General features: G+C 41.5%; 1 protein-coding gene across 3 annotated transcripts in view; it reads right to left on the bottom strand.

Moving 5' to 3' along the window:
- Window positions 1–477: 477 nt before the first annotated feature.
- PAH (phenylalanine hydroxylase) overlaps window positions 478–14,069 on the bottom strand; it is a 59,232-nt gene continuing 45,640 nt past the window's right edge. For 2 of the 3 annotated variants that reach the window (XM_050945934.1, XM_050945926.1), the window contains 5 exons: window positions 9,742–9,798; window positions 7,941–8,036; window positions 5,245–5,378; window positions 1,768–1,883; window positions 478–1,095 (listed from right to left, as the gene is read on the bottom strand). In XM_050945934.1, coding sequence (XP_050801891.1) covers window positions 1,052–1,095; window positions 1,768–1,883; window positions 5,245–5,378; window positions 7,941–8,036; window positions 9,742–9,798 — 447 coding nt within the window. In that variant the 3' untranslated portion in view covers window positions 478–1,051. The remainder of the gene's footprint in view (window positions 1,096–1,767; window positions 1,884–5,244; window positions 5,379–7,940; window positions 8,037–9,741; window positions 9,799–14,069) is intronic. The other variant, XR_007773402.1, reaches the window with a different exon arrangement.

Here is a 14,069-nt window from a genome sequence, read left to right as displayed (position 1 = left end):
TTCCACAGGGACTCCTTGTTCTTTTTGCTGATACAGACTAACACGGCTACCACTCCGAAACCTGTCATCACAGGTTGAAACTTGTGTATGGGAAAATTGTTAATGGGAAACACTGTTAACGGGAAACACTAATTTGCTCTGCTTGGCTCAGGATGGTTCAAATATCCAATTTGTGACCTAGCAAATTTAGTCCTTGGACTATGAGCTGTGAGAACACATTGCACAAGGTGTGAACACAATATTTTAACACTGGAAGAGAAATCTTCACTAAAGAGTCAGAAATATACTGAAAACACATTCTCCACTAGTAACAGCAGAGCGTCTACTCTTTGACTAAATCTGAAGTCACTTTTGAAGAACAAAAACTTTGACAGCAAAATTCATCCCAGTGCAGAGGACCCACACAAGGTACCACTTAAGCCTCATGTTAAGGTGGCAAACTGTGGCCTCTTCTCTGTGCAGCGCGCCCGTGTGTGGTGGAAGAGGTGCAGATTTGCTATGTAGGGGACATGGTTTGTTAGGATATGTATAGCCTGCGTACTAGCTAGGGATACAGAGCTTAGCTCTCCAGGGGAACCTGGCATGGCTGCAGGCTGGGGGGGATGGGAGTGTAGGAGGGATGTGGCAGGGTAGTTCAATCTGCTGCTAGCCATTGCCACATTGTCACTGGGACATGGGGGCAATGCAGTACCAGGGCTGCAGTAACTCCACAGGCTGGTGAATGGAGAAGGATTCCCTCTTCTGCCAGCCTCCAGGATTCAGACAGAAAAGATGTGCGGGACATGGATAGTCACCTGGGCTGGGGTGAATTTTAAACAGAATTATGATATGCAACCAAAGAGAGCACAGTCACCCACAGAAGCCACTTTTGTTGCTAAGCTATAGTAATTAAGTAATATATATATATATGTGTGTGTCTGTGTGTATATATATATCATAAACAGTCACACATTCAATAGAGTGATAATGTGAAACAGCTAGAATATTATTGGCATTTGCATATAGTCACGTCAGCCAGTAGCTCTTGGAAGAGAGGACGCTGAGAAAACCTTCATTCTATCTTCTTGAGGGCACTGCAAAGAGTTCCCATCTCACCTGCATATGAAATAGCAAAAATCAGTGTTTGTCCTGTTAGTCTTACAGCCTGTTTAATATATTTCAATGAACTACAGCACAGCCATATTTTCATGGCCTGAAAGAATGAAACCAAAGAGGCGGGTGATAGACTGGGCACATTAACTTCAATGGAAGTTTTGCCTGAGTACGGACAGCAGGATCAGCTCTTATATCTGGAGTTATATCAGCAATAGATGCTGTGCAAGATCAGGGATGCTGGCTCTGAGCAGGCCAGTCAGTCAATTGGAAAGAACTGCTCATCCTGAAATGACGAAAGAAAATCCAGACGGCCTAAGGCTGTGACTATCCCCTTTTCCTTACTAGGAGCAGAGAGAGCCACAACTCTGGTTTCATCCTCCTGTAATATCACCAACCAGTCTCCAAACTTTGCCAAAGTCCTCCAGCAAAAGGAAGAACATCAAGATGTGATATTTCCATTGTAAAAAGCAAACAATACAGTGGGTAAACTACTTTGGGGGATGGGTGAAATTAGGAAGCAGATTTTATACACCATAAAGAAAACATTTAGGAGCTGATCAAATTCCCACTGGAGTGAGAATCAGGTTTTTAATGGAGGCAGGAGAAAAACACTTCTCCTCATTCAAGTCCTAGCTTTTGAGGAACTAATATAACAAAACTGCAATTGCTTACTGCTGATGGACTCAGCTAAATTCTTCAACTGCTTTGCATTGTCCAAGACTTCAATTCTCTGGGTGTATGGATTGTAGCGAACGGAGAAAGGTCGAGGGATTGTTGAAGCAAATCTCCTGAAGGAGAAAAGACAAAAACTTTTATGAAAACAACTGTTTCTTTTTAAGTAACCTGCTCCTTTAAGTTGGAAGGAGCTTTTATTGACATGAAGGATAGCGAAACCAATGTGGTAAAGTAACTGAAGACCTACTCCGTGAGTAGGCAACTACAGTATTTTCCAGTGCTTTAGCAATATCCTTGAGGCTGACCTGAGAGTCTTTCCAATAGGTGCGTCATTTATTAACCATCCTTCAGGTTTTTCAAAGAGACCCTGTTATGCAGTATTTACCATGCTATTGTAGGAGTAATACTGGCTTCTACTGATTTAACCCAGTGAACAGGTGTCAGAATTTCCCAGCCTTTAAATTCCCATTTTCCTATTAGTAATGCAGAATGTGATCCCCTGATCCACTTTTGCAGTCCCTGGGGTTGCAGACCCTGACATGCATTAGAGCAGCCTCAGGGCTCATCTAACTTCTGATAGCTGGGAGCAGCCTCCAAGGTGCTGGAAAGCCAGTCAGGGATCACTGGAGTGCAGTTTCATTCTGGCCACACCTTTTCCTCAGCCTTGGCAGGGGAGTCCTCAGCTGAGGGATTAGGGTTGTTTTACAGCCTCTTGTACTGGCACTTATATACCTGAGCTGAAGATCTGGTCCCATAATTGTGGCACAACACCTATCATTTGCCAAAGCTCTGTCACTGAAGTTATACCAGATTATTAACTTGCCTTGGAAAATGTCTGTGCTTCTCAAGTCACCTACAGTTCTGGTTACTTCAAAAGTTTGAGAGAGAAAGAGTGGGAGACTCAAGGACTAGGTAATAGGCTGCCAAGACCAAAGGCCTCTTGTACTCTGCTGTACAGCTGGACCAAATTCCACAGCAGGAACTCCTGTGTTAAATTTATTCTATCACCCCAAAATTCCTTCATTCCCAGCCCCCCACAAGTGCACATGGTTATGGCTCATAGCTGAATATTGACACAAAATTTGTTGATGATTATGTTCAGCCATGCATATTTCTGGGCATAGGTGTTTTCCTCTATCCTTTCCAGGTGACCACCTCCACTCCCAGGGCCATGGCTTCCGCAATGCTGTCCAGGCAACCCAGCTCCAAAGGCAGACACCTGCATGCAGCTGTGGTCAACAGGCACAAACAATGGAGCACGTCATATCTGAATGTCCCCTTTGTTCTTTTGCTGGAGGCTGAAAGACATTCACCAGCTCACTGCTGTGGCAATGTGCTGGCAATCAAATCTAGACATAAATGTGTAGTCATTGCTATCTATCCAAGCCACATGAAAGAAGAAGCAGCAGCTCCAGATTGAATTCAGGCCATGTTAGTAATGACTGAAGTCACAATCCCACCTGAAACTCTTTATGGGCTGCTCCCTGTGTTCATGTGGAGCTCCACACAGAATCTTGGCCTAAACATATTATTGTGTGATGGTCAGTCAGTGGTCTATATGACAAAGGTTGCTGGTATCAGTCCAGGTTCTTTTGGGCAAGTGTCAGCATTCTAGGGAAAAAAAATGTTCCTCCTAGATCTCAGCAAGAGTCCCAAGGGCTTCACTAGAAGGAGGAAACCTCAGCTCAGACACAGAATGATGACTAAAAAAACTAAGGCAGTCTGTGACCAAAATCTCCCTTGTATTCACATCCTACACACTGTTCTAATAATTTTTGTACAAAATATGCTTTGTGAGGTGTCATTTGAAAACTAATAACTCACTGATCAATAATATCATGGTGAAACGCATTTAGCAACATCATATGTAAAGTTATGAATTCCCCTGTATAATATTATTGGCACATGCTCAAAAACACAGTTATGCCCAGGCAGAAGTATCCTGAACAAAGAAATGTGTGTTTACCTCAGTAATACATATAAGTATTAAAAAAGGTCCTGAAGACAGCAGGGAGAGGAGATGTTAGGAGACAAAACAAATTAGCATTTCAGCAAACACGGGTGAGAAGAAAGAACATGGAGCTTCCTTCACCACCAGACTTCATGTCACCTTTACTATTTGAATACATTTTGTCTTGCGGGGTAATCCTCAGAAGAATCTACTTCAAAGGTTAACTGGACTATAAAAGTAAGGAGCAGGAAACCCCAAGGCATCTCTCTCTTTCTCATCTAAGATGACAAAAGAACCAGACCATTCACTTTGAGAGGAGTTCCCAACCTGAGAATTTGGTCAGCCATATTTTTGCGAATGTATGTGAAGATTTTACCTTGAACCAAGTCTAGCTTGTTAAGTTTTATTTTATTTATTATCAAGTGTAAGAGAGTTTTATTTTTATTTCTCTTGTAACCATAGTACCTGATACTTGAATTCACTCAAAATCCTATCTTGTTTTGTTAATAAACTTGTTTTATTTTTAATCTGAACCAATTCAGTGCTGTGTTTAAATTGAACTGTTTGGTAACTCCAGTTAAAGTAGCAAACTGTTGAATACTGACCCTTTACAGGGAAAATGGCTCTCTAATATCAGAACTGTCCAGGAGAGGGCTGGACAGTGCTGAATACATGCTTTTGGGAAAATTTGGACCTGGAAGTGTGTTGAGGTCACCCTGAATGTAGTAACCAAGACTGGTGGAAGCCAGAGGGTGACTGGGGTGTTGCTGCCAGGTTGCTGGGGTCAGAGCTGTTGGATCAAGGCTGTAGATAAGTGCACACACTCAGGGTGTGACCTTCATGCTGGTAGCTCTTTGTGAGTGGCCCAGTTTGGAAATTATAACAGTAAAGCATTGTAAGGAACCCATGGTTACCAGGCAGGCAGTGACACAACCACTCTGGTCTGGGTTGTACCCCAGGATGTGTACAGTCCCATGAGGGAAATAGGCAATTATCTTATTTCTATGTAAAGCCCAAGTTGGAAATATATACCTGAGGTGTAACATAAATAATAATAGTTATTTTTATTATTAAGGCTTTACATTGTGGAATAAAAGGGGAAAAGATTTGAACAGCAGATGAAGCTACTGAACAGAACCGGAAAAGAATAGTTGTTATGAAAGGAGAACATATCCCAAGGATTTTGTTGTTAGCATCAACTACAAGAAGCCAAGGCTTGACTAGGCATAGAGATTGAACTACTCTCTCATCCCTAGAAGGGATTTTCCCAGGATGTGATTAGTAGAGTAGCATCACTTCTGAGAAAAACTGACGACTTCAGGGCTAACAAGCTGACTACAGAACTCATTCAAACAGTTCCCTTATGCAGAGCAAAAGCTCAAAGAAGCTTTCAAAAGCCAGACTAGAAGTCTTAAACTTCAAGAATTCAGAGAACATGTTCCTCAGCTACAGGGGTCCACAAAGGCCTCAGGGAGGTATGTGTGTGTGTAAGATATTGCCTATAATGGAGACGATTATTTTACCTTACTTTTTCCTTTGCATTTTTAAAACTTTCAGCAACATAGTAAACAGGCTGGAACTCAGTGACGGGGTATTTCTGGACTGAAGTCTTCTCCAGGTTAAGAGATTGAATTTCAGGCTTATCTGATAAACAGTACTGCATGGAAAGAGTGAGAGATTTCTTTCAGTTAAAAAGTGGTTTTGTTTGAATAACGGATGTTACTTAGACACGCACACATTCAGTTATTCAGGACCTGCTCTTCTTCCCATTGAAGTCAAATGGAATTCGACCATTGAGTTCAAACTGAGAAGAAGCAGGGCCCTAAATGGATATAATGATACATTTATGAAATATGACTTCTATGCAAAATAACAGATTCACAGATTCTAAGGCCAGCCCTCCCGTTTAACATAGGCCGTGGAACTTGCCTAAATCTGTTTGAACTAGCACTGATTTTTAAGTAAAAACATCCAACCTTGATATACTAATTGCTAATGACGGTGAATCCTTGACTGTCATAAACAGATAGCTAAGGTTAATGTCTCTTTCACCTGGAAAGGAGTAACCTGAAACACCTGACCAGAGGACCAATCAGGAAACAAGACTTTTTCAAATCTGGGTGGAGGGAAGTTTTGGGGTGTGAGTTCTTTGTTCTTTGTCTTGTGACTGACCCTCTCGGCTCTGAGAGTGATCTTTCTGTCTCCTGGCTTTCTAATCTTCTGTTTCCAAGTTGTAAGTACAAAAATAGTAAGACAATAAGGTTTATATTGTTTTCTTTTGTATTTACATGTGTGTAGTTGCTGGAATGTTTAAAGTGTATTCTTTTTTGGATAAGGCTGTTTATTCATTTTTCTTTTAAGCAATTGACCCTGTATTTGTCACCTTAATACAGAGAGACCATTTTTATGTCCTTTTCTTTCTTTTTTATATAAAGCCTTCTTTTTAAGACTTGTTGGAGTTTTTCTTTAGTGGGGACTCCAGGGAACTGAGTCTGCAGCTCACCAGGGAATTGGTGGGAGGAAGAAGTCAGGGGGGAAAATCTCTTTGTGTTAGATTTACTAAGCCTGACTTTGCATACCCTCTGGGTGAGGGGGGAAGTACTTGTGTTTCCAGGACTGGAAACAGGGAGGGTGGAGTCCCTCTGTTTAGATTCACAGAGCTTGCTTCTGTATATCTCTCTAGGAACCCAGGGAGGGAACACCCCGAGGGGGGAAGGGAAATGGTTGATTCCCCTTTGTTGTGAGACTCAAGGAATCTGAGTCTGGGGGTCCCCCAGGGAAGGTTTTGGGGAGACCACAGTGTGCCAGGCACTGTATAGATTCCTGGCTGGTGGCAGCTTTACCAGGTCCAAGCTGGTAACTAAGCTTGGAGGTTTTCATGCTAACACCCATATTTTGGACGCTAAGGTCCAGATCTGGGAAAAATGTTATGACAATGACTGTCCTTGGTGAGTTGTTCCAATGGTTAACTACCTTCACTGTTCAATTTTGTGCTGTATTTCCAGTATGAATTTGTCTAACTTCAGTTTCAGGCATTGGATCATGTTACACCTTTCTCTGCTAGATAGAGCAGCCCACAAGCAAATATTTGTTCTCCCTGTAAATATGTAAAGACTGTCAACTCACACCTTAACCATCTCTTTGATAAGCTAAATAGATTGAGTTTCTTGAGTCTATCACTGTAAAGCAGTGGTCCCCAAACTTTCAGAATCATGTCCCCCTTTGCCCCTGTCTGCACCCCCACACCTCTGCTGGGGCCAGGAGTGGGCCACAGCTCCAGGAGGGGGGAGATACAGATGGGGTAAGAGGGCCAAGGCTGGGTCCAAGTTGGGGGTGGTTCTGGGGCCGGGAGTGGGGCCGTGGACAGGGGCCAAGACTGGGGCGGGAACAGAACTGCAGTCGGGCTGTGGTGGGGGCCTGCAGCCAGGCTGGCAGCAAGGTACAGCTCCACTCTCGGCCTTGCTCCCAGCCTTGGCCCCAGACCAGGAATGGAGCCATGCCCAAAGGCTCACACTGGGGGCTAGTGTGGGACCTGGAGCGGAACCAGAGTGAGGTTGAGGATGGGGCCCAACACAAAGCCAGGAGCCAGGGATGTGGCTGGGGATAGGACCAGAGCCGAACCAGGGACAGGGAGGGGCTGAGTGGCACTCCCTCCCATGGGGGGTTGCCCAGGCCCTGCTGCACCCCCAGCCATACCTCCATGCCCACCTGGACAGGTGTGCCCCCGACTTCGGGACCCTCTGCTATAAAGCATGTTTTACAATACTTTAGTCATTCTCGTGACAGTTCTCTGAACCCTCCCCAATTTATCGACATCCTTCTTGAATTGAATTGAATACAGCATTTCAGTAACAGTTTCACCAGTGCCCAACACAGAGGTAATATAACCTCCTTACTCCTATTCAAGATTCCAAGCATCACTTTAGCCTTTTTGTCCACAGCATCACACTGGGAGCTCATGTTCAGCTGATTGTCCACCATGACCCACAAGTCTTTTTCAGAATCATTTCCCACTCCTTTACCCTGTAAGTATGGCCTGCATTCTTTATTTCTAGGTCTATGTCTTAACTTTTGGCTGCATTGAATTATAGTACTCCATTTAATTCAATCTGGATGCACAGTACTAGGTGAAGATACAGTAACATTTACATAAGAAACACGTAATAAAAAAAAAGAATGTGAATCATGTAGCTATTATGACGTGTTATTGGGAACAAACCTGCAACTCGCCAAATGAAGACAGCAGCCCAGCACCATAGGCCTTTATTGCATCACCTTCTTTACAGAGTCCAAATTCCACCGTAAACCAATAGACCTAACATCAAAATTAGACAGAAATAGATGATTCTCTAGGCAAAAAACATCTGACCATGTGGCACTGATTTTTAAGTATTTGAAACTTACATTTGCTAGAGAACGTGTTTATTTAAAGTGTAGCTATGGTTTAAATAGTGACTGTTTAAAAAGGGTTCCTTTTTACTGAACAGATCTGCTCTTTCAATGAAATTCACCCCTTTGAAGAGAGCCAGCACTAGGTCTATGTTTCACTTACATCCTACTTAAGCCATCAAAAGACCCATGTGTGTTCAGATCTGCTTACTTTCCTGACAGAGTAAGTTATTTTTTACAGCCTTTATATTTGTTGGCAGAACAGAGCCAATAAAGCTACATGAGAGAGAAATAGATTGTAATACAGGTTGTCAATCATTGACAGATTTGAGTTTTATTCCCTTAGTGACACAGATTATGTTTCCTGCTCCACATGTAGGGCACCAAGCTATTACAGAGGCAGGAGAGAACAAAAGAGACTAAATTGTTAGCAGAACCCTGACGATTGCTTATGGTTAGGCTTGGAAGGAGTAGATTTTTATCAATAAATGTTGGTAAACATCAATTTCAATGTACATGCACAAAGCAAAGAAAAAAATGTTCAAAGATAACCATTGAAATTTACAGAATGGTGAAGAAAGAAAAATGCTGCCTGAGAACTTACTAGAGTTTGATTTAAGAATATTTACTTTGTATATTTTGACATGTGTTGTTAACAATTTGTGTTGTACCAGTTCTGAAGCTTTAATTTTTTCAGTCTTAATGTCTACCACTGTCATTACATAAATATTGTCTCCCGCACCCCATTATTTCCCACATCTGTGAAAATTTAAATAGATAAAAAACAAAAAAGTCTAAAAACCAAAATTTTGTGCAACTGTGAAAATTTTAATGTCTAAAATTCTTAAAAACAAACATCAACATTAGCAGTCAAATTTATAAAAAAATAAATAAAAATGGAATTCTGCCAAACCTACTTATGCTACTTGAGCTAGAAAGAACACAGCTTGACTTCCGTCTGGAGTTCATACAGCTCTGCATCTCAACTCTCCCACAGTAGGATATGAGTAACTCCCATTGACGTCAGAGGGAGTTATTTGTATCATAGGGTGGAAGAGGAGAGTCCTTGGCAGGTGGAATGGCTGTCAAAACTGCCTCCTCCTGCACATTTGCAGGAGAAATGAAGTAACTGCAGTATCTCCTTACCAGAAAGGGTCCAGCTAGAGCAACTATACTCTGGCCCTTCATGTTTAATCACAACTGTAAAAGTCAATAATGCTCTGATAGGATAAGCATTCTTATTATCCATTAAGGCAAGTGTTTACAGGCGGGATTTTCCAAAGTGCTTATCACTGGCCTAATTCTGCTTCCATCAAAGTAAATGGGAATTCCACCACTGATTTCAGTGGAAGCAGAATTAGGCCAGCCCTCCACCCCAAATCTTCAAAAGGTGTTGAGTATCAGAGGGGGAGCCGTGTTAGTCTGGATCTGTAAAAGCAGCAAAGAGTCCTGTGGCACCTTATAGACTAACAGACGTATTGGAGCATGAGCTTTCGTGGGTGAATACCCACTTCATCGGATGTACTGAGGCACTTCACTCATTGTAATCCATGGGAATCAGGTGCCTAAATAATTTTTGAAGATCCGGACCTGAGAGCTTTGTAAAATCCCATCCTAATGTATTCAATTACCGTAGCAAGTTTCTCAATATATTCATCCGGCGCTCCCAAGGATGCGAGTCCAATTTCCTGCAACAATAAATCATTGTTCTTCAAGCTGTTTAGTGCAAACATTGCTTCTTATATGCCTTATTTCATTGTTCACTTTTTAATAACCATCTAGCACCACCACACACAAATGTTAACTGAGCACCATACCCTAGTGCTGACTAAAGGTTCATCTAGCCCAGTATCCTGTCTTGCAACAGTGGACAATGCCAGGTGTCCCAGAGGGAATGAACAGAACAGGTAATCATCAAGTGATCCATCCCCTGTCACCCATTCCCAGCTTCTGGCAAACAGAGGCTATGGACACCATCTCTGCCCACCCTGGTTAATAGCTATTGATGGACCTATCCTCCATAAATTTATCTAGTTCTTTTTCAAACCCTGTTATAGTCTTGGCCTTCACAATATACTCTGGCAAGGAATTCCACATGTTGACTGTGCATTGTGTGAAAAAATAATTCCTTTTGTTTGTTTTAGATCTGCTGCCTATTAATTTCATTTGGTGGCCCCTAGTTCTTGTGTTATGAGAAGGAGTAAATAACACTTCCTTGTTTACTTTCTCCACACTAGTCATGATTTTATAGACCTCTATTATATCCCCCCTTAGTCGTTTCTTTTCCAAGCTCAAAAGTCCCAGTCTTATTAATTTCTTCGTATAGAACAGTTGTTCCATTCTCAATCATTTTTGTTGCCCTTTTCTGAACCTTTTCCAATACCAATATATCTTTTTTGAGATGGGGTGACCACATCTACACACAGCATTCAAGATGTGGGTGTACCGTGGATTTATATAGAGGCAATATGATATTTTCTGTCTTATTACACTGCTCTACAGCCAAAATGCTTCTGAAATAAATGTAGTCCAACTTTACTAATTCTGGGTCACTGAGAAAGAAAATGATGCTTAAAATTGTTGATTGTCTCTAGTTTTCAAGATATGCTATTGGGTCAGTATATACAACCCTTGACTTGGGAATGGCGGAGGATAAGTGAGTTATAAAGGGAAGGGATCTCAATTTAAATCAGAAATGACTAAAATACATCTTTGACTGGATCTATGAATAAATCTATGACTGGGTTTGGACAGTACTTGCTTTTTAGGCAAAACAATGAATGATGCAATCTGAAGCTGGTATTGCGTCATACATTATATGAATTGCATCACGTTATTTCTAGACGTCATGGATGATGCAATCATAATGAAGCTTACATCACTCTGCTGAACAAATTGCCCTATATCAGCTTTAGAAATCATACAGTGTCCTGCTCTCTTATTTGTCAGTGTTTGATTTTGCAAAGGGACACATTTCTGTTTAGCCAAAGTGAGCAGAGATGCCTCGTACTTGTGTGAAGAGTGCAGATAACTTCTGCTATGTTTGTGGTGAAGTGACTTTTGCATCACAAAAGCGCAGTATAGCCACGATGGTTAAGAAAGCCTATCACCTTTCCTTTGGCTGAAAAATTGGAGATCAGGACAAGAGGAGGGTCCCACACATATGCTGCAATGCTTGTGCAAAAAATCTTCGCCAGTGGTTGAACAGGAAAAGGAAATCTATGCTTTTTGCAGTGCCAATGATTTGGAGAGAGCCAACAGATCATACCAGCAATTGTTACTTCTGCATGGTGCCTCCAGTTGGGAAAGGTGTGTCAAAGAAGAAAAAGTGGACTGTGCATTATTAAAACATTCCATCAGCTATAGGCCCAGTACCCCATGGAGAAGGACTGCTGGTTCCTGATGCACCAGAATCATTCTCACTTGAGTCAGACGAGGAAGAGGAAGAGGATGAACCTTCTGGTCCTGAACCATCAATGTCACAGGAACCACATTTTCTCCCATCCTCCTCCTCTGAACCACACCTCCTAACACAAGGTGAACTGAATGACCTTGTCAGGGATTTGGAACTACCCAAGAGTAAGGCAGAGCTGTTGGGCTCCAGACTACAGCAGTGGAATCTCCTGGCAGGCTATCAGGGCAAATGGAGCCCATCAATGCTTGCAGACTATTGCTGGACAGTGACAAGAGATGCTCCATTTAATGAATACAAGAGACAAGCCAAGAAGCGCCGAGTAGACACTGAATAGGACTAAACTATGTACATAATAGTTTTTTGCCTTTGTTTCATAATAAATTTTATTTCTATAACCCTTTTGCTGATTTTAAAGTGTTACATAAACAGGACAGGTTAAAAAATATTATCATGTAAAGCAACCATAAACACATGAAAAGACCTAGGTTTACAATTTATGATTAAAATTCTACTATCTACACAATAGACATAGACATAAAATGTAAAAACTTAAATATCTTAGAAATAGTAGCCAATCAGTTGTTTTAATTGTCATATTTGAATTCAGCTCATCAAAATACATAATAAATAGCACATTTTATCTCTGAAGCAGACGACTTCTCAAAAATTGTAGACCAGTGTTATCTATCCCTTTCTTAATGATTCCAAACATTATGTTTGCTTTTTTGACTGCTGTTGCACATACAGTGGATGTTTTCAGAGAACTATCCACAATGACTCCAAGATCTCTTTCCTGAGCGGTAACAGCTAATTTAGACCCCATCATTTTATATGTATAGTTGGGATTATGGTTTTCCAATGTGCATTGCTTTGCATTTATCAACAGTGAATTTCATCTGCCATTTTGTTACCCAGTCACCCAGTTTTGACAGATCCTTTTGTAGCTCTTCACAGTCTGCCTGGGACTTAACTATCTTGAATAGTTTTGTATCATCTGAAAATTTTGCCACCTCACTCTTTACCTCTTTTTCCAGATCATTTATGAATATGCTAAATAGGACTGGGCCAAGTACAGACCCTTTGGCGATACCACTATTTGTCTCTCTCCATTCTGAAAACTGACCATTTATTCCTACCATTTGTTTCCTATCTTTTAACCAGTAACCAGTCCATGAGAGCACCTTCCCTCTTATCCCATGGCTGCTTACTTTGCTTAAGAGCCTTCGGTGAGGGACCTTGTCAAAGGCTTTCTGAAAATCTAAATACACTATATCCACTGGATCCCTCTTGTCAATGTGCTTGTTGATCCCCTCAAAGAATTGTAGAAATTGGTGAGGCGTGATTTCCCTTTACAAAAACCATGTTGACTATTCCCCAACAAATTATGTTCATCCATGTGTCTGACAATTTTGTTCTTTACTATACTTTCAACCAGTTTGCCCAGTACTGAAGTCAGGCTTCAATGTGCCTGGGGTCACCTCTGGAGCCCTTTTAAAAAATTGGTGTCACATTAGCTATTCTCCAGCCATTTGGTACAGAAGCTGATTTAAAATAATAGGTTACAGACTACAGTCAGTAGTTCTGCAATTTCACATTTGAATTCCTTCAGAACTCTCTGATGAATACCATCTAGTCCTGGTGACTTACTACTGCTTTATCTTATCAATCTGTTCCAAAACCTTCTCTAATGACACCTCAATCTGGGGCAGTTCCTCAGATTTGTCGCCTAAAATGTGCTTCCCTATAAGCTCATATGAAATGGTTCCAGAAGCTAGGGACACAGTGTGAAAAGAACCTACTCTTATCTCAGGAGCTAAATGTGAGTATGAGTTACAGAGCCATCCATATGGGTGTAAAATACCCAAAATGCAGAAAAAATACAAGCCTAACTCAAGACTGTGTATAGCTAACTTGCTGTAAAACACAGACTGCACGCTTCAGAGTCAAAGGCTATATCCTCATTGCAAAAAAGAGGGCTATCTTGATGCAAAATCCTAGCTGGAGACAACTCAGAGATTGCTTTTGCCTCAATGTAGCTAGTTGAGGTAAACCCCGGGGGGGTGTGGTGGTGTGCACTTGCGGGGGGTTGGAGATAACAGGGTTGACCTCCACTTACTACACCAAGGTAAAGACGATCTGTGCCTTGTGTCAAGTAGGATTTACACTGAATTAGCTATCTTGATGTACAAACACACCCTTTCTTGCAGTGAAGACATAGCCCAAAGCTCAATCCCTTCCTGAGGTTTGGTGTGATTAACAGAGAAATTAAAAATTAACAACATACAATCCAAAGTAGCAGCTAAAATTTTCTCCACCAGGTTTGACAGCTCTGAGGGTTCCAGTCTTACCTCACCTCAGCTACTCTCCACCCAAGTCACTCCAGCTCCTGTATATCAGACTGAGGTAACAAGTCATCTGACTCAGATGTTATTTAATCTTTTCTAAACAGGATTAACACCTGCTAAAAGGGTGTTAGGCAAACACTATCAGCCTGCTACAAAGGATATGGATTAAAAAACCAAAACTACACAAAAATGAAATCTA

Source organism: Gopherus flavomarginatus, chromosome 1 (genome assembly GCF_025201925.1).
Source record: "Gopherus flavomarginatus isolate rGopFla2 chromosome 1, rGopFla2.mat.asm, whole genome shotgun sequence".
Lineage (NCBI taxonomy): Eukaryota > Metazoa > Chordata > Testudines > Testudinidae > Gopherus > Gopherus flavomarginatus.
This window is presented reverse-complemented; position numbering and strand designations above follow the sequence as displayed.